The sequence below is a fragment of the Aythya marila genome (assembly GCF_965140915.1).
Source record: "Aythya marila genome assembly, chromosome: 14".
Lineage (NCBI taxonomy): Eukaryota > Metazoa > Chordata > Aves > Anseriformes > Anatidae > Aythya > Aythya marila.
Window position 1 is genome coordinate 224,708 of NC_139055.1, and position 20,927 is coordinate 245,634.

Genomic DNA, 20,927 nt, shown 5'->3' on the forward strand with positions numbered 1-20,927 from the left:
CAGGGGGCTTGGCTGCTGGCTGGGGGGGGGAGGGGGTAGGGGGGGAGAGTAATTGCCCGGGGGGGCAAGAGCACGGTGAAAGAGGTGCTCCCCTCATTCCAACACTGTCCCCGTGCTCTGCCAGCCTCCCAGGTCTCCCAGGTCCGGGTGTCCCCGTGTCCCTGTTAGGGGGGAGAGCAGCCGCGCCAAGGAGGGGCACCAGGAGGGAACGGGTACGGGGGACTTGGGGGGATGCGGGAGCAGGGGCAATGCGATGGGCCACGGGTTGGGGGGGGGGGGGGCAATCCTTGGCCCCTGGGTGATCTCTGGGCGGGGGCACAGCCCCGCGTTCTTTACCCAAATCTCATTTTCCAAACCCAACGCGCTCCGGGCGGGATATGCCGGGGGACGCGCTCCAGGCGGTGCCACGAGGAGGGGGGGTCTCCGCAGCCCCCCCCCGGGCCGGGAAGGGGTCCGGGACAGAGCCCCGATGGCTCCCAGCCCCTTTCCCGGGGCCGGACACCCCCCCCACACCTCTCACCCCTCTCCCCGCAGCCCCGCGGCCGCCGGGCGCTGGCCCGGGGGGGGGGGCACGAAAGTGGCGGGGGCGGCCCGGGGCGGAGCCGGGCCGTGCCGGGCCGTGCCGGGGCTCGGGGCTGCCCCTCGCTGAGGGAGGGGCGGGCTTGGCGCTCGGCCGCCCCACCGGGAGAGCCGGCCCCGCCGCCACTCGGCATCCCGCAGCTCCCGGGGCGGCCGCCCCTGCCCCCGGCTCCGCACCATGGACCGGCAGAGCGGTAAGGGGCCGCGGGTCCCCCCCGCACCACGCCGGGAACGGGGGGCGTGGGGTCGGTGCGGGAGAGATTGGGAAATGAGCCCCCCCCTCCTGCCCCGTGTGCGTCCCTGCGAGACCCCGGGGTGTCCTGGGGCTGGGGCCCTGCCCCCCCCCCCGTGGGTGGCGAGGGTGAAAAGTCACAGCCTGGCATAGGAGTGCATGGGGTGGGAGTGCCTGGGGGGCTCCGTGGGGGAATTGGTGGTCCCAGCAAGCAGGGTGACCAGTTCCATACAGAGCTGCTGGGACCCGGAGAGTTTCCCCAGCTGGAGAAGGTGCCGGTGGTCTCAGAGGGCCTGATCCCCACCCTGCCCTCCCACACAGGCCGGTGGCATCGGGCTCGTATAGGAAATGTGTTGGCTTTCTGCTGGGGTCAGGGGGTTCCAGGGGGAACAGGGGGAGGCTGGGGGCTAGGGGGTGATGCTTCTGCTGCTGAATGCTGATCTAGGAAGGATGAGCAGGTGGTGGAGGGTGCAGCATGGGGGGGTCCTGGCCCCTGGGTGCTCTGCATAGGTGCTGCAGCAGCACCACCCTTGGGTGACAGCACAGGGATGAGGGACATCACTCTGGCTCTGTGGGACAAAGTCCCGGGTGGCTGAGGCAGGGCTGTGCCTGCAGCTTGGGGTCAGCACCAGCAGGACCCGAGGGTCAAGAGTTCCCCTTCCCAATGTAAAAGGATTGGGTGGTGTTTCCGCAGTGGAAATGCGGTGTGCAGAGTTCAGCTCTCGGGGTGTAGCTCGTGGTGGTGGTGCTCAGAGAGCAGTGTCAGGGCCCAGCAGCCCAGGAGGGGATGGGGACAGGGACAGCCTTCCCCTGGAGCTGCAGCTCACCCTGCACACCAGTCCCAGGATGTTAGCTCTGAAGGAGGCTGCTGCTTGCAGCGGGGGGGGTGGTGGTGCTGACAAGTGACACATGGTGCCAGCACTGTCCTCCAGGGTCCCAGGGAACCTCACCGGTGGGCAAAGGGGAGAGCAGAGCCTCATCTGCCCCCATCTCTTGCTGTGTGAGCTGCTGAGCAGCCACCCCCACCTGATGTGGGATGTTCCTGTGGGCTCACAGGGCTGTGGGATCCCTCTGTGGGGAAGGGCTGGAGGTGCCAGCACACTGCTGAGCCCCCTCCTGGGGCTGTGGGGAGTTGGGCACAGGCATGGCGCAGGGCTGGCACGGAGGGGTCCTGGTGCCTGAGCCCTGCAGGGCTGCCTGCAGCCCACTGTGCCCTGCTCTCCGTGGGCTTCCCCTGCTTCTTATCCCCCCCCCGTAGGTGCCTTCTATGGTAGTGGTGGAGGTGCCTGCCTGCTTTGCTTGGAGAGCTTGTAATGAATTGCTGTTGGCACCCAGATCGCTCTTTGCTAACATAAACCTCCTCCAGCCCCACTGTGCAGCACCCAGAGCCGCTGGATCCCTCTGGGGTGCTGGCTGTGCAGGGAGGGTGGTGGGGCTCGGTGGGCAGCAGGGTTGGTCTGGTGGTGGGCAGGAGCCCTGTCCCCAGGTCCCAACCTCTCCTCTCTCTCTGGCAGCCCCTTTGTTCACCTACAGCCTAGCTCAGCCTTGCGTGTGCCCTGACTTGCTCTTGCTCTGTGATGCTCCAGCTCTGTTCCTGCTTTCTGCTCTCTGGCTGAGCACAGTGCCTTGCCCGCAGGCTGTGCAGTGAGTGGTGCTGTGCTCGGCTCGCCATCACTGCCGGAGGCTGTCGGCAGTCACTCCAGGCTGTGGAGGTGGAGAAATATATATGTGCCTGCATTTGGGGAGATGCTCAGTGCCATGAGGCTTTGTTCTAGAAGGGTTGTGCTCGCTTTTCCTTGTTAGTGGCAATTTCCTGACCTTTAGTGCCAGGGGAATTTAGGTCCTGCACCAAACTTATCTGCGGTCTAAATCCAGCAAAGCCAGCGGAGATGTGTAAGGGATAAACTTGGCTCCAGCTCACCCACAGGAATGGGGAGGCATAGGGTTCGGCAGGAGGGCGCCAGAATCATTCTTGACCTGCTGCCTGAAACTAGGCTGCAGGAATCCCGCCCGCTGGAAGGAAGGGGGCGAGCAGCGAGCTGGGGCCAGCTGTTAGCACCGGGCAAGTGCCGAGCTCCCCCCTGCATTGCAGCCATTCCTTCTGCCGGGAGCTGAGCTGCCCGGCTCCGGTGCTGGCAGCCTGTTTAGAGTGTGTGGGAAGAGGCTGAGCCCTCCTTGGGCTTCCCTGGTCCCCCAGGTGGGCAGGTGGCCCCAGGGCGCTGGCACCAAACGCAGCAGGCAGGCAGGGTGTCGTTTGCCTGGCTCATGCTGCACGACATTGGTGTCCTGCAGCCAGCGACCCTGATGACACTGGAATCACAGCGGGCTGTCTGGGAAACCTGTCTCTTCCCAGTATCTCCTCTTGACCTGGAAATGCAGTTTTCCGGTGGAAATGTGCTGAGCTGAGAGGCCGACGTGTCCCGCGCTGAGGTCCTGCAGCCCAGCCCAGGGAAATAAAACCATGCAGTAAGGGTCTGAATCGTCTCCTTCTGAGCAGCTGGGAGGCCTTTTAGAGGAGGTCAGCGGGTGAAAACTGGGCTCGTCCCGAGATCTGCCTCTCATTCAGTAGCCAAGTAACTCACAGGGACCCGAGATAACGACGTGCAGAGCCAAGGCTTGAAGTGGTGCCTGATGTCCCAGCCCCTTAACTCTTCGCTGTGCCAGATGCCATCCCATCTAGTCTGCTGAAGGTCCCCTGAGGAACAGGTACCTCCTACATGGAAGGAACCTGTTTTTCCATTAAAATTAACATCAAAACCGTCAGTCCTATATAATATCCGTTTAATGCCCCCTTCCAGGGCGGCTTGGTTGGAAGATTCCCCAGGATCTCCGCATTGTCCCTGCCAGGCACAACCAGCCGTGGGGCCGGTAGCCCCTGCCCGGGCACCCAGGATGAATGGTGCTGAGCCCTGCCATCCACCGCAGCCAACAAAAGCCTGGCTTTCATCACCCCCGAGTGCTGAAAGTCACGGCATTCAGGGAGCTCAAATCCCCCCGCAGACACCACACTGATGATCTGCAGCCTCCGTGGTGAGGCAGGAGGAGAATAAGTTATTTGTAGGTCTCCCCCCAGGCGGCTGGTCCCGCACCCCTTCAATTTTTGGATTTGATAAAGCCTCTCAGCTCATCAAAGGAGGGCTCTTTGCCAAGCGGGGGAAAACACTGACATTTCGTAACAGTTTGGAACAAAAACAGACCTTTGCAGGGAGGAGTTTCCATTCTCAAAATCTCTTTTTTTGAAGTGGGTTTTGTGTGCTTGTGATCCTGGGAGCGATAGGAGGGAAGGCTGGGCCACGCTGGAGTGCTCTGATCACTGGCAATTAACAGGAGAGCACCTGGGGAAGCAGCTTCAGGAATGGCTTTTGCTGTCTGCCTTTTTTTTATCTTTTTTTTTTTTGAGGGGGAGTGGAAGAGGGTTTTTTTTGTTGTGTTTTTTTTTTTTTTTTTTTTTTTAATTTAAACCCGTCACGTGTGATGATAGGCAAACATCCCCTTTCTGCCTTGCTGTCTGGTGGGTTCTGCCTCCCATTTTGCACAATCCCAGCATCACCTTATGCTTTGGGAAACAGGTCATAAAGCGCCAAGCCAGGGATAGATGTGCAGGAACAGGTCTGATAGCTGGCTGTCTTGCGCCGGAGTTAAAAACAGGTACAGTAAACCAGTCCAGGCACTGCTGAAGCCATCAGCAATAACAGAACTGTTGCATCTTCCCCTGTGCCCGTGCTCACCAGCTTTCCCACTGTGCCAGACCGGCTCTCGTGGCTCCAAGCCCCTGCCCCGAAGGGGTTAAGGTGGCTGGAAGTGCTGCGGGCTGGTGACCTTGTGGCTGCACCTGATGCTCCCGGAGATCACCAATGGGAGGAAACGGAAGGGCTGTTCTCAGCTGAGCAAGCACGCTTATCCTGCCCTCCAAGGAGCCTCCGGCAGCACAAGCCTGGCCCCCAAGCACGGAGACCCTCTGCTGTGCCCCTTTTTCCCTCTGCTTCTCCTCAGTGGCCCTCCCAGCGGGGATGGGGAGAAGTGGCCACTGAGCAGGTCCCTGACCCACCTTGGCATTCTGGGCATGGCTGGCTCTGGGGTGCCCTGGGTGCTGACTCCATGGGGATATTTCCCCCATAGTTTTTTTCTACCCCTGTCGGTGTTTTCTCCTCCCAGCACCTCTGGAAGGAGGTGCCTGCATTGTGCAACGCAGCTGAAAGCATTTGGAGCAGGGGAGATGGCTGGTGGCTGTCCCCTGCTCCATCCTGTTTTGTTGTTGTGTCCTCCTCTGCCTCCCCAGGCCAGGCGTGATATACCTGTGACTTCTTACAGAGGCACCTCTGCCCCGCCTGACATCTTTTGGATTGTGGTTTTGGGGAAAGGTGGTGCACAGGGTGTAGAGTACAGCCTTTGGGGATGCAGAGAGCTTCCCAGCCCCATCAGTACGGCCGGGATGTCTGTTCTGGAGATGGAAAGAGCCCACCCCATTCCTCTCCTGGGGCCCCTCCCGGTGTTGGGGGGATAGCACCAACCTGCTGCTCCCTGCCGGCTGCAGGGCTTGTTTTGAAGAGGCTGCCACCAAAATTTTGGTTGGAAAAAGCATAGTTTATTCTGGGTCCTGGCTAATCCTAACGTCTCTCCTCTGGCTGAAGCTTGTTTTTATACATTACTCAGCAGGTCTCGCCCCTGCCTGCCTATTCCTTTAAAAGGGCATCTCAAACCTCTAATTTTCCTTCATTATTTAAACACGTTCTCAGCCAGCAGCCCTTATCATCCTCAGCCGCCGGCCCTGCGGAGCATCCTGCAGCATGGCCACTTCGCCTCGCACCCAGTTTTGCAATGTAGCCTGGAACCAGTGAGCCCAGTCCTTGTATGCTGATGGTGTAGCTCATTTTGAGTTGTGGCTGGGAATAACTTGTAACAGGTTTGGGGATCAGGGGTCCTTCCCCAGCATGGCTCAGGAATACCCCACCCGAAACAGTGTCTGTGTGCCTTTGTTTGCTCGGCTTCTTGCTCCTCTCAGCTGTAAGAGGGCTATGTAGAAACCACCCCCTCCTCCTCTGGGGTGGGGACAGCTGCAGCCTCATCATCTGGGAGGACGAAAGTTTGCTTTTGGTGAAGCAGTCCTTTCTAGGAGAGGGAGCAATGTCAGCAGAGAGGGGGGCAGCCCCCAGCCAAGAAGCCCTGCTGCAGCACGGGGCACTACAGGGTCATTATCTGCATTGGTCACAGATGTTTGGGGTGATTTAATCAGCCTGTTAATTATTACCTGCACAGCTCAGGCTTGTGAAGCCACTCTGCTGTGGCAGGAGCTGCTCTTAGGGTCAATGTGGTGGGAAGGGTAGTCTTGTTCGGGGCACCTGGAGGCTTAACTGGGGGTGTGAAAGGCATTGCAGGAAGGATGCGCACTGGGGAGGGCTGCCCAGCAGTACCCATCCTGCTGGGCGATGCTGAACGAGGCACGTGCAGGGCAGAGGGGTGCGTGGCTGGGAGCACCACTCTGCCCTGGGCTGGGCTGGCTGCTCAGCTGCTCTCCTCCAGGGTCGCTGAGAGCAAGGCCACCAGATAAGGCTTTCAGCAGAGCTATTTATACTGGGGGAGAGCTGCTGCTGGCACATAGCTGCACCAGGCACAGAAAGCAGTGGACAGGGAGGTGGCCAGCACAGCCCCGAGTTGCTGGCCGTGTTGGGGTGCGTGTTGAGGAGACACAAGGATAACGGCGGCTCAGCAGACACAGCCGGGGCAGCCTTCTGGCTCTTTCACCCCCCTGGTTGTTCTCTGCCCTTCTCCCAGTGCTGCAGAGGGAAAGATGCTATGGGGCCCTGTGAAAACCACAATCTCCTTGCTGTAAGATGAGCAGCCAGGGGTGGCTCCACTGGGGAGGACTCACTGTCCCCTTGAGCAAGCAGGCTTCACCTTAACCTCCCAGGGCTGATTTTCCAAGATTATCAGCCAAGGTTCTTAATTACTGCAAGGTCATGGTGATGCACTCCCTGGGAGGTGTGTGTCCCTGCCCTGCCTGATGCAGCCTTGGCTTCACAGGCTGCTGGGGATCTCTGGGGGGACAGGCTCTCCCCGGGGCATAAGGGGCAGGCCGAGTGGTCAGAGCCACCTCCTGTTCCGCAGCGCTCGGGGATGCTGCAGCACCTGAGCTGGGAATGAGTGGTTGGAGGAGAGGGGATGCCTGCCCGAGGTGCTTGGTGAAGGCATCAATCGCTGCTGGTGGCAGTTGGAGCAATGGGTATGGGCTCCATCCATGCAGCAGACAGCCCAAAGCACTCAGGCTCCTGCTGCTGGAGTTGGAAGTGGAGGCTGAGGCACTCCCCACATCCGCCCTGCTCAAGGGGCCCTTGTTTCCAGGGAAGAAATGATTCACGGGCATCAAGTGGCCCCTTAGCAATTCTTCCACTGTTATGGGATGTTTCCAGAGCTTAAGTGTGATAATGGCTGGCGTTTCTCTCAACTCCTCCATGCGGGAGCATGCCAAGCTGCTGGGCAGGAGGGGTACTTTTCTGCCTGATTTCCTCGCCTGCCAGCACAACCTAGCTGATCCTGCATGCCCTGTGCCACTGGGTGAGGACCTGCGGGGCCATCCGGCAGCGAGGACATGAAGGGACAGCACTGGGAGCCTGCCTGCCACGATGCTTTGTCACCAGCCCCACGCCTGCCTGCTGTCCGTGGCAAAGCAGCCCATTGACACCGGGCTGGGGAGGTGCGAGCAGAGGGTCTGGCTTCCCTGCAGGGTCCCTGCCTGTGTCCCCTTCCCCATCCCAACCCCCCCCCCTTTATGGCGTCTCTAACTGGGGCTAAAACCATTTGTTTACTGCTGGGGGCAGCTCTGAACAGCACTCCTCCGCAGGCACAGCATCCTGCGGCCCTGCTTGCGCCAACAGGAAGGATTTATTTTTGCTTGGCTTTTATTTTAGCTACAAACAATGGCAGTCGCTCCCAGCATCCGATTTCCCCCAGCCTCCCTCGCCCCCCGGCCTCCACCTGGCGCAAGAGGAAGGGTGGCCAGTGCTGGGGGGGGAGCGGGCGGCAGAGCTGTGTCTGTGGGGCAGAGTCCTCTGCAGTGATTTCACGGTGCTGCTGGCTGGGAAACTGCACCTCCTGCACCTCCCCCCTGGGGCTATCTTCTGGGCTGTGAGTGCCGAGCAGCTTTGCTTTGCAACCCCACCTGCGCTGTCCTGTCTCTGTGCCTGCTGAAAGCTGAACTGCGCACCAGGAAGCTAATGCATCAGCTGGGCTGGAGCACCTTCCTCCTCCTCCTCCTGCAGGTTGCTGGAGCAAGTCCTGCTGCCTGCTCCCATGACCGAGCAGAGGCTCGGGAGGGGGAGGTGGGCTCTGCAGCTGCTCCCAAACCCTTATCTCAGCCTGGGATGCCTGGCTCCCTGAGGGAATGCACTACCAGGGTCTAAAATTAGAGCTGGCCTGGGCACAAGGTGGGGAGGGGCAGTGGGGTGCTTCTGCGGGGAGGGGATGCAGCTCCTCTGCCAGCATCCCACTTGGTGCTGCACCTGGGGCATGTTTGGAAGCGCTACCTCTCTGTCTCAGCAGCAGCAATGGCCTGGGTCTGTTCCACAGCTCTCCCTGCCCCAGGGGTGCTGCCCTAGGTCTCCCCCAGCCCATCCAGCCCAGCTTGGCTCCTGCTAAAGCCATCTGCTGCCGCAGCTCCTGGGCTTCCCAGGAGAGGCTCGGGCTCTGCCCCCTTCCCATCCCTGCTGCGGTGCTTGGATGGGCTGGAAGTGGGGAGCAGGGTCTGTGTCTGTCCCAGGGCTGGTGCCGCTCCCTCCGCTGGGATATCTGTGTCCAAACCCTGTGCCTGGCACAGTGGGGTGCTCCCACGGGATTCAGGGTGTGGGAGAAACCCCTGAGGCTCCCGACAGGTGGGACGCGATTGTCAGTGCTGGAGGTGCCCTGTGAGTGAGGCCATGACACGGCAGGAACCTGGGGTCCCTGTGGCCCCTTCACCTGCTCAGTGCTCCAGTGCTGCACCACCTTGTCCCGCAGTGCCCTGTGACATCCTGCTGTCCTGCAGTGCCCTGTGACATCCTGCTGCCACCTCCATCCCGGGCTCTGCATCCCCGGTTGTGCCCTGGCACCAAGCATGTGCCCACACCCCTGCCACCTGAGCCCCTGGCCCTTCTAAAGTGCCCGTCGGTGCCATCCACAGCCCATGGGTGATCTCTCTTGGCTTCCTGCAGCCCCCATTAACCTCAGCTGGGCTGGGAGCCTAACGAGTGCAGGAAATTAATTCCTTCCCTTCCTCCGCTCCCCCAGGCAAAGGCTCGGCTCCGCAAGCCCGTTGTGGATCACAGGCCCCTTTGAGCAGCTCGTCCCCCCCTCCAGCTCTGGGGGCATGTTTGACATTGGAGACACAGGGTACGGCTCAGCTGTGGGGAACAAAGGAGCCTTCAGCACTGGCCCTGCTCGGCTTCATGCGCCTGCAAGGGCTGCGGGGAGCCTTGCTTTGCGGCTGTTCTCACCACGTTTGTGCATGGGGGTCCCTTCACCCCTCTGGCTGTGAACGCTACCAGCTTTGGGGTTATTAATAGGGCTGTGCTCACCCTTTGGCCCTCAGCTGGTGCAAATCCCTGCTGCAGGGCTGGGGGCTGTGGTGGGAGATGTGTGCACGGCAGGGGATGGGGATGCTCGTGGCACCATGGCTGTGGGAAGGTGGCGTAGGGCATGGGCATGGTCCTCTCTCCACTGTAGGAACACGTGGTGAGCTGAGCTGGAGCAGGATGGTGGGTAAGTGTCTTCCTAGGTGCTGGGTGGACAGATCTGTGTCTCGTTTTTTGTCCCAGCAGCTTCCTTTCTAGCCCAGCACCCTGCCAGGTGCTGTGCCTGTACCCTGGCCAGGCAGAGGAAGATGTCTCGCCTCGCCTGGAGAGCACTGCTGAGCAGAAGCATGTAGCACTGTACGAACATCTCAAACATCTCTGTTTCCAACTCCAGAGCTTGAGCAGGAGGCCCAGTCCTGCTGTGTGTGCCCTCTCCATCCCCATGGGCTGCGGGATGCTGCCAGCTCCCCTCCTGGGGGCTACCTGCCCCTGGGGGCTGCCCACAGGAGGCTGGTGCTGGCAAAGCCAGCTGTTCCGAAGGGCTGATGCTGGTGTTTAGCTTGGCGCAGGGCAGGGAGGAGGAAGCAGAAGGTCTGCAGAGATAGAAGCCCATTGGCAGGAAGAGGCTTGTGAGCCACATCCTGCCTCATCCCGGGGAGGCAGTGCTCTGGGGCCAGGCACGCTGCCTTCTCGCCTGGGCGGCTTGTTTTGGCCAGGTGCTGATCTGCATCAACCCACTCACGTAGGGCTCCCCTTCAGCTAAAAAGTTTTGAAAATGAAGTTGTTTTTACTGAGCTGCCAGCCTGCTGCACTGGCCCTGCCAGGGACTTGTTCATGGGTTGAAGGTAGGCGAGATTTAACAGCAGCTGTCCCTGCTGTGCCACCAAAATGCTGGGTCAAACCAGGTTTTGCTGGGTGCCAGGTGGAGTTTGGATAGGGCCCAGCGGAAGCTTATTATGAGCAGAAGTAATGAGGATCCAACATCAGCAGCACCACAGCACCCTGTCCTGGCCCTGGGAAATGTGCCCTTGCTGCTGCCCAGCTCAGCATCGCTGAGCAGCCCCACAGCTATGGGGCAGCCAGCTCTTCTTCCCAACACCATGGCTGCCACCCTGCCACTCGTGTCCCCCTCCCTGGCAGGTGACAGGTACAGCCCAGGCAGTGTGTCCAGCAGTCCTGGTGCTCCGCTCCTGCCTGCGCTCTCCCCTCCTCTCCGCCAAACATCCCCATCGGTCAGCATGTCTGAGCCTCCCCTGCGGTCACCTCTGCCCTCTTTCCCTGTCCCTGGAGACCCACAGCCAGCTGCACAGCTGCCCCAGCTGTGCTGTGATGATGCTCAGCTACTGCCAAGATCTTGCTCATGCTTGCATTGGAAGAAACGGCAGATTTTATTATTATTTTTTCCCACACTCCATAGCCTCTAGAGCTGCAGGTTTGCTGGAGCCCCTGAGCCCAGCCTCTCAGAGCTGGGCTGTCTCAGGCACTGGATTCTGCAGGTGCTGCCCTCCCTCCTTGCCAGCACACCAAACACTGCATTAAGTGATAATTTTTTTGTAGCCCTGCTCTCTTTTCTTGCCTTTTGCTGGGTTCTCCCCATCTATCCTGCTGTTTTATGGCTCCTAGTGGCATTGCAGGGTGCTGTGCTGGGGAGGACAGCTCTGTCCTGGAGCGGCACTGCCAGGTGGCTCTGGAGGTGGTGTCTGGGTGTCCTTTCCTTCTTTCCTTCCAACAGCACACAGCACGATACCTCACATGGAGGACAGAGGGGTGGTTTTAACTGTGTGGAAACACTCACGTGCTGAGCCTTTTGATGGCAGCAGCCTGCAGAGCTCGTGTTTCCATCGGCGGGCTCAGTGGGCTGTGTGCCAGCGCCTGGGTGAGTGTGCGTGCAGAAGGAGCACATGTGTGCTTGGCAGCCGTGCAGGGGTCTTCCACGTGGTCCAGCCCCTTCATCTTAATCCTCTTTCCTCATTTATTTTAGCACCTCTGGTATTGCTCTGGCCAAGTGTGCATCGCATGCCTGGCTGTGAAAAGGGGAGAAACGTCCCCAAGGCATAGGCTGATGAAATTCCTGAGCTTGCCCCAGTTTTGAGCTGGAAGTTGGATTAAAATGTGCCAGACCACCAGGCTGGCTTGGGAACTGTGTCTCTGTCCTGCTCCCCACTTCCCCATGTGCTGGGGGCTGCAGGCAAAGCCCAGCACCCCGACCCCCCCCAGCTGAAGGGCTTTTCCCTGCTTCCCCCAGTGCTGGACCAGCTCCTACCCGAGCTCAGCATCCTGCTCAAGCTGCTGGACCATGAGTACCTGAGTGCCACCACGCAGGAGAAGAAGATGGCTGTCTCCACCATCCTGCAGAAGCTGCAGCCACCCACAGGTCAGTGTCCTGCTCCCAAGGGATCTGGTGGCTGCCCTGGTGTCAGTGTGTCCCCAGCCTGGGACCACAGATGGGCCCAGCCCAGTGGGGCAAGGAGAAGCCTATTGAAGGCACGGATGAGTTTCCCTGCCTGTGCGCCTGCTGCCTCCATTTCCAGTGCCCAGCACCACCCTCAGGGTGCTTTGCTCCTCTCTCTTGTTCCTGGCTCTCCCCTGCTTCTCTGGGTGCTGGCATCAGCACCTGCTTCTGCTGGAAGCACTGCCTCGCAGATGCCCTCCTGCTCCCAGTTTGTGCTGAGCACAGTGATTTCAGGATCACAGGAAGGCAGAGGGGCTGGGCATCCAGAGGGTTCCAGCCCTCCCTGGGGGCTGGCAGTGTCCCTGGGGGCTCCTCATCTCCTCCTGCCCCACGGCGTGGAGCAGCAGCCTGCCTGGCCAGGAGGTGATCTTGTAGCTTGGGTGGGTGATTTTGGGGAGGTGCAGGTGCTCACCCAGCTGTCCTGCCTGTCTCTGGGCTGAGAGCTTCCCCCTCGCCCTCAGGGAAGGATGCAGACTTCATGTACATGAACACAGCCTCCCTGAACAACGGCACCAGCTTCGTGGAGTCTCTCTTCGAGGAGTTCGGTACGTGTGGCCATCCCAGAGCGATGCCGGGGTCTTACTGGGCAGGTGCTGCGCTGGGCTGGGTCCCAGCCGACAGTGGGGGCACTCAGAGGGGACAAGAACAGTGGTGAAAGCTGCATCCTTGTGGCTGGGGACTTCTCCCTTCACCCTCAACGCTTGCTCCCAACCCAGACTGTGACCTGCGGGACCTCCAGGACATGCAGGAGGAGGACGGGGACACCAGCAATGGAGTTGGCTTGGAGCTTGCGAGGAGCCAGCCAGCAAAACCTGTACGTTGGTGTACCCGGCTGTGAGATCCCCGCTCCAGCACGGGGCAGTGGCCGTGGCTGGGACCCATCCCTGTCCCTTGCCACCACTGCACACGCTTGCCCGTTGGGGCCCTCTCCGCTCATGCCGGGGGGGTTTCTGCCGCAGGTTGCTACAGACCCTCCTCCACCACTGCCCACCACCCCCCCGCCTGAGGATTACTATGAGGAAGCGCTGCCCCTGGGCCCAGGGAAGGCCCCTGAGTACATCATCTCACACAGTGAGTCCCGCTCCCGCCTGCCCCCGCCACCCTGCCCGGCCGAGCGGGGCCCTTGGCAGTGTGCTGGCTCCCCCTGGGGAAGGAAACTGCCCGCACCCTCCTCTCCTGCTTCCTTCCTATCCCAACACGCTGGTTGTGCAAGGAGTTGTTTCCTCCGGCTTGGCAGGGAAGGGAGCGATGAGCTGAGGTTGGGGCCATGGAGGGAGCAATGCTTTGACACTCCTGGTGTCTGCATGTGCTTGGGGAAGGGGGTGCTTCACTCTGCCCCACTCACAGGCTCATGCACGGCCAGCAGCCCCAGCTGCCTCTGCTTCTTCTGCAGACAGCTCCAGCCCCCCCAACTCGATCGAGGATGGCTACTACGAGGACGCAGACAGCAACTACCCCATCACCAGGATGAACGGGGAGCAGAAGAACTCCTGTAGGTACCCGGGTGCCTTCACCTGGCAGGGGACAGAGAGCTTTGGCAAAGTCCAGCCCTGAAATGTGGGCTTGAGCCAAGCCAAGAGGAGCTGTTGGTGTACCCAGGGGTGAGATGTGGCTGTGCCTTCACTGTGGTGCCAGCAGGATGGGGAGGCACTGGGCCCTCCTGACCCGCTGCTCTCCGGTGCGCCTGGCAGCCACTTCCCACACCTCCACTCTCAGACCCTGTGACGTATTTTGGCATATCCATAAAACTGCCGCTCCATACCCTGCTAGGGATGTGTAGGGCAGAGTCAATGCATGATCCTGTAGTGAGGGTAGATGGTTTCATCCAGCCTCTGCAGGTTTGAGGCTTGTAAGGAAATAAGCCAGCCCTGAGAATTGAACAGGTGCACCTGGGGATGGCTTTTGGCCTGCAAAAAAAGCTCCCCGGGATGGGGAGCTGCTTGGGGTGACAGGCCTGCTCTCTTCCAGACAATGACTCAGATGCCATGAGCAGCTCTTATGAGTCCTATGATGAGGAGGAGGAGGACGGGAAGGGCCAGCAGCTGACACACCAGTGGCCGTCAGAGGAAGCCTCCATGAACCTGGTGAAGGACTGCAGGATTTGTGCCTTCCTGTTGCGCAAGAAGCGCTTTGGGCAGTGGGCCAAGCAGCTCACCATCATACGGGACGGCAAACTGCTGGTGAGCCCAGAGCTGGTGGGGCATGAGGGGTGGGGAGAGACCCCCGGGTACATTGGAGAGAGGTCAGCCCCAGAGCAAATAAAAATAGCCAACCAAACCTGCCCTGAGGCCGTGACTACCCTGCAGCGTGTGCAGGGGTAGCTGTTGCTTCTCTTGCAAGCAAATGAAGGGCTCCTCACTATTGGGATCCCCTTGGCTAGTGGAGCAAAGGGAGAGGGCATCCCGCAGCCCTTGTGTGACTGGGTTGCAGAGATGGAACCACCTCCGTCTGTGCCGCTGGCTCAGAAGCCTGCAAGGACCCTGTCTGGGCATGGCAGCAGGAGAGGCTGAACCCTGAGCAGTTGTCTTTGCTTCTCCCAGTGCTACAAAAGCTCCAAGGACCGGCAGCCACACGTGGAAGTGCCCCTGGGCACCTGCAATGTCATCTATGTCCCCAAGGATGGGCGGCGCAAGAAGCACGAGCTGCGTTTCTCCCTGCCGGGGGCTGAGGCACTGGTGCTGGCCGTGCAGAGCAAGGAGCAGGCTGAGGAGTGGCTGAAGGTACTGCCACTGCCCCCCTCCAGCCACAGCCTTCCTCAGGCAGCGATGGGGAGTGGGTTGCCGCGGGGAAGGGGAAGGAAGGGAGCTTTCCTCTGTCTCTTATCAGCCGTGGGGAAGGCTGGCCAGCCACTTCCCAAGCCTTGGGCGTCTCCTGTGCTGATAGCCCGAGCCCCTCGACAGGGAGCGGGGTGGGGATGTTTGTTCTCCTCCTCCTCTTCCCCATGGCCATTTCCTGTCTTTGTTCTGGGGGTGGGAGGTGGGGAAGGGACTGGCTCTGCTGCTGAGCCCATGGCTGGGAAAGGGGCTGGCAATGCTTCTCCCGTGGGATGTGCCGTGGGGGACCCTGAGGAGTGCAGAGCCAGCAGGACAGTTGTGTGACTTGATGCCTGAATCCCTCCCATCCAAAATTTCCAGATCCTTTGACCATCCACCTTAACAATGGTTGAGGTTTGGAAGGGCCAGGCTGGGTGCAAGGCCCCAGGCAAGCAGGGTTTTTGCCCCAAGCAGAGCTTGCCACCCTGTCCTCGTGGCAGGCAGCAGGGACAGGTGCTGCAGAGTCCACGGCCGCACTCCCCGTGGGCCAGCGGGACTCAGGTGGTGAGACGGGAGCTTGCCCTTTCTGCATAGGTGATAAAGGAAGCGAGCAGTCCAGGAGTGGGCGGGATGGAAGCCCCCACGTCCCCAGTGATGCCCTGCAAGATGGACCTGGATAAGGTGACGCTTTCTGGTCAGGGTGATAGGGATCAGCCAAAGTGCTGTGTGGGGCTGGTGAATAAGCCTGGAGAAAGGGAGACCAGGAGGATATCCTGAGCACTGAGCTCCTGGTGCTGTGTAGGGAGCCCTTCCCATCCTCACGGCAGGTCTGTGGGGCTCACGGGGCTCCCCAGCACTAGGTGGATGTTCCAGCCCTGTGCTGAAGGGACAAAGGCCATGGTCAGACCGTGGTCATTGCTTGGGGCTGAGCAGAGGGGTGCTGCTGAAAGGGCACCTGCCCTGCCCCTCCCTGCAGAGGCTGTCGCAGGAGAAGCACACCTCTGACTCGGACAGCATGGCGACAGGCGAGACCTTCTCCCCCACGGCCCGCAGGGAGCCCTGCGAGCACGGTATGGCCCCAAACCCCCTGGGACGGGCTGTCCTCCTGTCAGGCGCACCACACCTCGCAGCATTCATCCTGGTGTGAGGGGGGTGCTGTGATGTGGTGTGCGTGGCTATTGGGGCTCTCCCCCTTCCAGGGAAAGGCAAGAAGAGTGGCTTGGCTGACCTGAAGGGCTCAATGAGCCGGGCGGCGGGGAAGAAGATCACCAGGATCATCAGCTTCTCCAAGAAGAAGCCTTCCCCCGAGGACACACAGACTTCCTCCACTGAGGAAGACATCCCATGCTGTGGTTTGTGGGCGCCTGGGGCACAGACAGGTCCTGGGCTCCCTTCTGGAGAGCCTGGCTCTATGGGGGCAAGCAGGGGGTGAGGGGCTGTGGGAGGAGCTCCTCTTGAGCTTGTGGAGAGCTGGACACGCCTTGGGGACACAGGCACAACAGGACCGGTCTGCCCATGAGCAGGGAAACATGCCCTAATACCTGGGCAGTCCCATCTCATGAGGTCCCAAGGTCCTGCTGTGGGTGCTTAGACACTTCTGTTGGGTCTGCGCTCCCCAGGCTACCTCAGCGTCTTGGTCAACCAGTGCTGGAAGGAGCGCTGGTGCCGCCTGAAGACCAACACCCTCTACTTCCACAAGGACCGCAGTGACCTACACACCCACGTGAATGCCATCGTCCTCCGGGGCTGCGAGGTGGTGCCGGGGCTGGGCCCCAAGCACCCCTTCGCTTTCCGCATCCTTCGCAATGGGCAGGAGGTGACCACGCTGGAGGTGAGCTGGGCACATCGCCTCCTGTGGGGACGTGCACTGGGGATTGCCCAGCTGGGGGAGCACCTGCTGCAATGGTTAAAGCCTGAATGCGACCAGTGCCTTGGTTCCCCTCCTGTGCACACCAATGAAGCCCAGGGACACAAAGGCATGTCCCCAGGCCTTTCTCTCTCCTGCAGGCAAGCTGCTCAGAAGACCTGGGCCGCTGGCTGGGTATTCTCTTGGTGGAGACAGGCTCCCAGACAGTGCCAGAGGCCTTGCACTACGACTACGTGGACGTGGAGACCATTGCCAACATCATGACAGCCGTGAGGCACTCCTACCTGTAAGGCTGTGCTCTGCTCTGTGGGGGCTGTGCTGGAGCGGGGGTAATGCTGGGATGGGGATGGGGAAGAGGTGGCAGGTGCCAGGGGAGAGGGCTGGTATATCCTTAGGCAGGGCAGCTTGCCTTGGGCAGGATTGGAAGTGTTTTAATAACGCTAATGAAGGACCTAAGGGATACGCGTGCTCGCATAGCGCAGGGTGGGTGCTCAAAAGCAAAGCTGGGTCCCTGCCCAGAGCTGGGAGAGCAATGTAGGAAGAGCAATGAGATCGAAGAGCCCTTTGGGGGTCTGCCAGGGACAACCTTGAAAGGAATCCAGTGGCAAATACCTGTCCCTCCTCCTGCAGGTGGGCCAGCTCCTCCCAAGACAGCCGGCCGGACTCCTCCCGCGTGGTGTACGACGACGTTCCCTATGAGAAGGTTCAGGTGAGCAGGGCTCGGGGGCTCGCTGTGTCCCACCGCTGTGGCCAGGCTACAGGAGATGCCCTGGAGAGCCTTGGCGGGTTGGGGCAGCCCTGCAGGAGTTCCGGCACGCTCTCCTATCCCCACTGCAGATCCAGGAGGAACTGGGGCGGCCGTCAGGAGCCCAGGTGAAGCGCCACGCATCCTCCTGCAGTGAGAAGTCACGGCGGGTGGACCCGCAGGTCAAAGTGAAGAGGCACGCTTCAAGTGAGTGGGGCGCTGCGCAAGGGGCCTTGGAGCAGGGCAGCAGGCTGCAAACCTCCGTAGGGAGACCCCGGTCCCTGGGAGGGGGCTGTTCCCACAGGGGGTCTCAGGTTGAGCTGCACCAGGCCAGAAGGACCAGATGTCCACACAGCTGGGCCTGGGCTCAGGATGCTCCTGGGAACAGAGTCATCCTGACAGGCTCTCCTTTGTACATGCAGATGCCAACCAGTATAGGTACGGGAAGAACCGGGCCGAGGAGGATGCCAGACGGTTTCTGACGGAGAAGGAGAAGCTAGAGAAGGAGAAAGCAGCAATCCGCAGTGAGCTGGTGTTGCTGCGGAAAGAGAAGAGAGAGCTGCGGGAAACCATGAAGAGCTGCACAGGTGGGTCAGTGCCACCTGGGTGCTGTGACCGGGAATGCTCTAAGGCATTCGGGTATGGTGGGAAGGGCTGGTATGGGGACACCAGGCTAGCAGCATGGCGGTGACACTTGTGGCTGTGAGCAGAGCTGGCTGCAGTGTGCTCCTGGGCCAGCAGCCCCATCTAGCGTCCCACCCAGGAGCATGGGTGGCTTCTCAGTCCCCACAGCCTCAGCCCAGGGCCTCTCCAGGCAAAGGTGCTGAGTTGGACATGTTTGTGTGAGCAGGGCTGAAGCTGCAGGACCTGGAGCAGCGGGTGGCAGTGCTGGAGGAGCAGTGCCGGCAGAAGGAGGAGCGCCGAGTCGACCTGGAGCTCCAGCTGACCGAAGTGAAGGAGCGTCTGAAGCAGTCGCTGGCAGGAGGGCTGGCCCTGGGGCTGGCTGTAACCGGCAAGGTAGAGAACGGGGTGCATACCTCTTCTTCCTCACTGCCACAGCTCTGGCTTCATTCAGCAGAGGGGCTTGGGGCAGTGCTGGGAGCAGCATGTGGGGATGAGGGACACCCCTGATCTTTTGGTGGTTAGAGGTGGGAAGCAAAGCATCCTGCACCTGGGAAGGAACAACCCGAAGTATCAGTACAGGCTGGGGGATGACCCGCTGGAGAGGAGCTCTGAGGAGAAGGACCTGGGAGTCCTGGTGGACGACAGGTTGACCATGAGCCAGCAGTGTGCCCTGGTGGCCAAGAGGGCCAATGGGATCCTGGCATGCATTAAAAGGAGTGTGGCCAGCAGGTCACGGGAGGTGATCCTCGCCCTCTACTCTGCCCTGGTCAGGCCTCACCTGGAGTACTGTGTCCAGTTCTGGGTTCCCCAGTACAAGAAAGACAGGGATCTCCTGGAAAGAGTCCAGCAGAGGGCCACGAAGATGATACGGGGCCTGGAGCATCTTCCCTATGAGGAAAGGCTGAGAGACCTGGGTCTGTTCAGCCTGGAGAAGAGAAGACTGAGAGGGGATCTCCTCAGTGTAATATAAATATCTGAGGGATGGGGGACAGAAGGATGTAGCCAACCTCTTCTCAGTGGTTTGTGGGGATAGGACAAGGGGCAATGGCTGCAAGTTAGAGCACAGGAAGTTCTGCACTGACATGCGAAAACTTCTTCATGGTGAGGGTGATGGAGCATTGGAACAGGCTGCCCAGGCAGGTTGTGGAGTCTCCTTCTCTGGAGACATTCAAGGCCTGTCTGGACGCCTACCTGGGCAGCCTGCTCTGAGGAACCTGCTTTGGCAGGGGGGTTGGACCCAATGATCTTTCGAGGTCCCTTCCAACCCCTACAGTTCTGTGATTCTGTGATTAGGCTTGGCCACATCAGCTTTGACTTCATGACAGGTTGTGCTTTCCTGGCATTCCCTGTTCCCTGGGTCTCCTAAATCCTCCTTCTCCTCCCCCTTTTCCACAGGAAGCTACAAACAAGCCAAACGGGAGCCCCCCTGAGCACTTGGTCCCTGTCAACTGTGCAGCCGAACTGAGGAAGAGAAGCGCCTCCATCCTCCCTGCCAACAAGGGAAATGTGCTGCGGAAAGCCAAGGTCCTGCTTCACTCCCCCTCTCCACCCCTGTTCCCCTGGAAATCTCAGCCTTTCATCCTGTCCCTGTACTTGGCCATGAATTTTGGGGATTGTGGATGCTCCCTACTCCAAAAGCAACGGGTGCTGCCAGGGTCTCCTGCAGCCAGGCTGGTCCAGCTTGGTTGGTACTGGCTGCTGGCATAAGCCCAGCCTGCAGGGAAACCCAGGAGGTGTGTGGCTGCGTGGGCAGGGGGGACACCATCACCTCCACGATGCCCAGGGCAGCAGTGACCTTGCCTTTGAAGATGCTGGGGTGGTCCAAAGCCCCCCAGTAGGGAGGGAGGCCCTTAAAGGGCTCAGTGCTCCCTCCTGCACCTCTGATGTCTCATCACTCTCTTTTTATCCCTTTCTCTGCAGGAATGGGAAAAGAAGCAGACTTAAGCCGGGCTGTGGCAATGCCTGCCAGGCCCCTGCCAGACACCAGGGCTCATCAGGAAGCTCTGAGCCCCCTTTTTCCCAGGCGATGGGAAGGCACGTGGGGACAGGCACCCTCCCTTGCCCCTCTGCTGCAGCAGCGTCTGCTGCATGGGCAACACCACAAACCATGGGGAAGGGGGCGGGAAGGGGATTTGGGAGGCTGGGGGGGGAAAGGGGAGTCCTTTGTGGATCAGGGTCACATACTACTGGGAAACCCACATCTGGGGGAGCCACACATGGGGGCAGAAGCTCAGCAGGAGGTGTGTGCCCGTGGTGACATGGAGAGCATGGGGGACTGGCGGTCAGCCACCAGCTGCTTTGATTTACCAGGATTAGCGTGTTCCACCCTGGGGATGCTGGAGGCCAGGCTCACACTTTCCAAAGTGACCATGGACTCTGGGGATTTTGGCTGCCTCAGTGTTGGGGTTCACAAGCTGCTCAGGACCTGACCCTCCAGAGACACCCACCATTCACCTTTCTCACTGCTCTCGGCTCTACAGGGCCTCATCTCAGGGTTCCTTGTGTCTCCAGCTTGCTGTGCCCCTACTGAGTACCCTTGCCCGATGTTTCTCTGTTGTCCTCCAGGCAGCAAGGGGGAGGGCATGTTCCTCTGGGAATGAACAAAGCTCAAATGTCGGCATTTGAAAGCAAATTAACAGCAGACACCTTTTTAACCTTGCTAATCAGCAAGTAAGTGCTGGGGCTGAGGCTGGAGGCAGCCCAGCTCTCTCTGCCCTGACCCCATGCCATTCGGGGGGGGGGCGGGATTAGGAGAAGGGCCGGGGCTGTCTCTGGGCCAACAATTAATTCACAGCATTGCTACTGCTGTCAGACAGTTTGCCAAAGCATGTCATCAAAATGGAGCCAAGGGAAGTTGAAAAATAATAAAAAGTGCTTTCAAACGAGGGGACTGGAACAAGCACGAGAAATGGTGGAAGGTGATTTAGCACAGGCAGAAACAGGCAGAGAGGAATAAAAAGGAAAGGCCCAGGCTTTTGTGCCAGAGACAATGGAGCAGGCCTGTGACCCATTTGTGCACACTACTGCCACAATTAACCTTTGCAACTCGCTCTTTCAAGGCCCCTTTTTTAGTAACTAGATAAGCAACTTTTAATAAAAATGTTGGCACTGGTACACCTCTTCCCCTGGCTG

At 60.0% G+C, this 20,927-nt stretch overlaps 1 protein-coding gene across 2 annotated transcripts; it reads left to right on the top strand.

Annotated features, from left to right (window-relative positions):
- Window positions 1–631: 631 nt before the first annotated feature.
- On the top strand, window positions 632–20,909 carry AFAP1L1 (actin filament associated protein 1 like 1). Of its 2 annotated transcripts, XM_082771484.1 has the most exons (19): window positions 632–773; window positions 11,600–11,728; window positions 12,268–12,351; window positions 12,523–12,620; window positions 12,766–12,877; window positions 13,200–13,298; window positions 13,775–13,986; window positions 14,347–14,526; window positions 15,154–15,240; window positions 15,536–15,629; window positions 15,759–15,911; window positions 16,179–16,390; window positions 16,567–16,712; window positions 17,057–17,135; window positions 17,264–17,378; window positions 17,594–17,758; window positions 18,022–18,188; window positions 19,191–19,319; window positions 19,716–20,909. In XM_082771484.1, the coding sequence occupies exons 1-19, from the start codon at window positions 758–760 to the stop codon at window positions 19,737–19,739; spliced, it is 2,301 nt and encodes a 766-aa protein (XP_082627610.1). In that variant the 5' UTR covers window positions 632–757; the 3' UTR covers window positions 19,740–20,909. The 2 variants fall into 2 exon arrangements, with proteins under 2 accessions (XP_082627610.1, XP_082627611.1); XM_082771485.1 differs by lacking the exon at window positions 15,154–15,240.
- Window positions 20,910–20,927: the final 18 nt, after the last annotated feature.

What these genes read in the sequence shown, in the direction of transcription:
- AFAP1L1 (XM_082771484.1), top strand. An exon ending in GCCGTGAGGCACTCCTACCT is followed by an intron (nt 16,713 to 17,056) that starts GTAAGGCTGTGC and finishes CTCCTCCTGCAG; the next exon opens with GTGGGCCAGCTCCTCCCAAG. An exon ending in AACCATGAAGAGCTGCACAG is followed by an intron (nt 17,759 to 18,021) that starts GTGGGTCAGTGC and finishes TTGTGTGAGCAG; the next exon opens with GGCTGAAGCTGCAGGACCTG.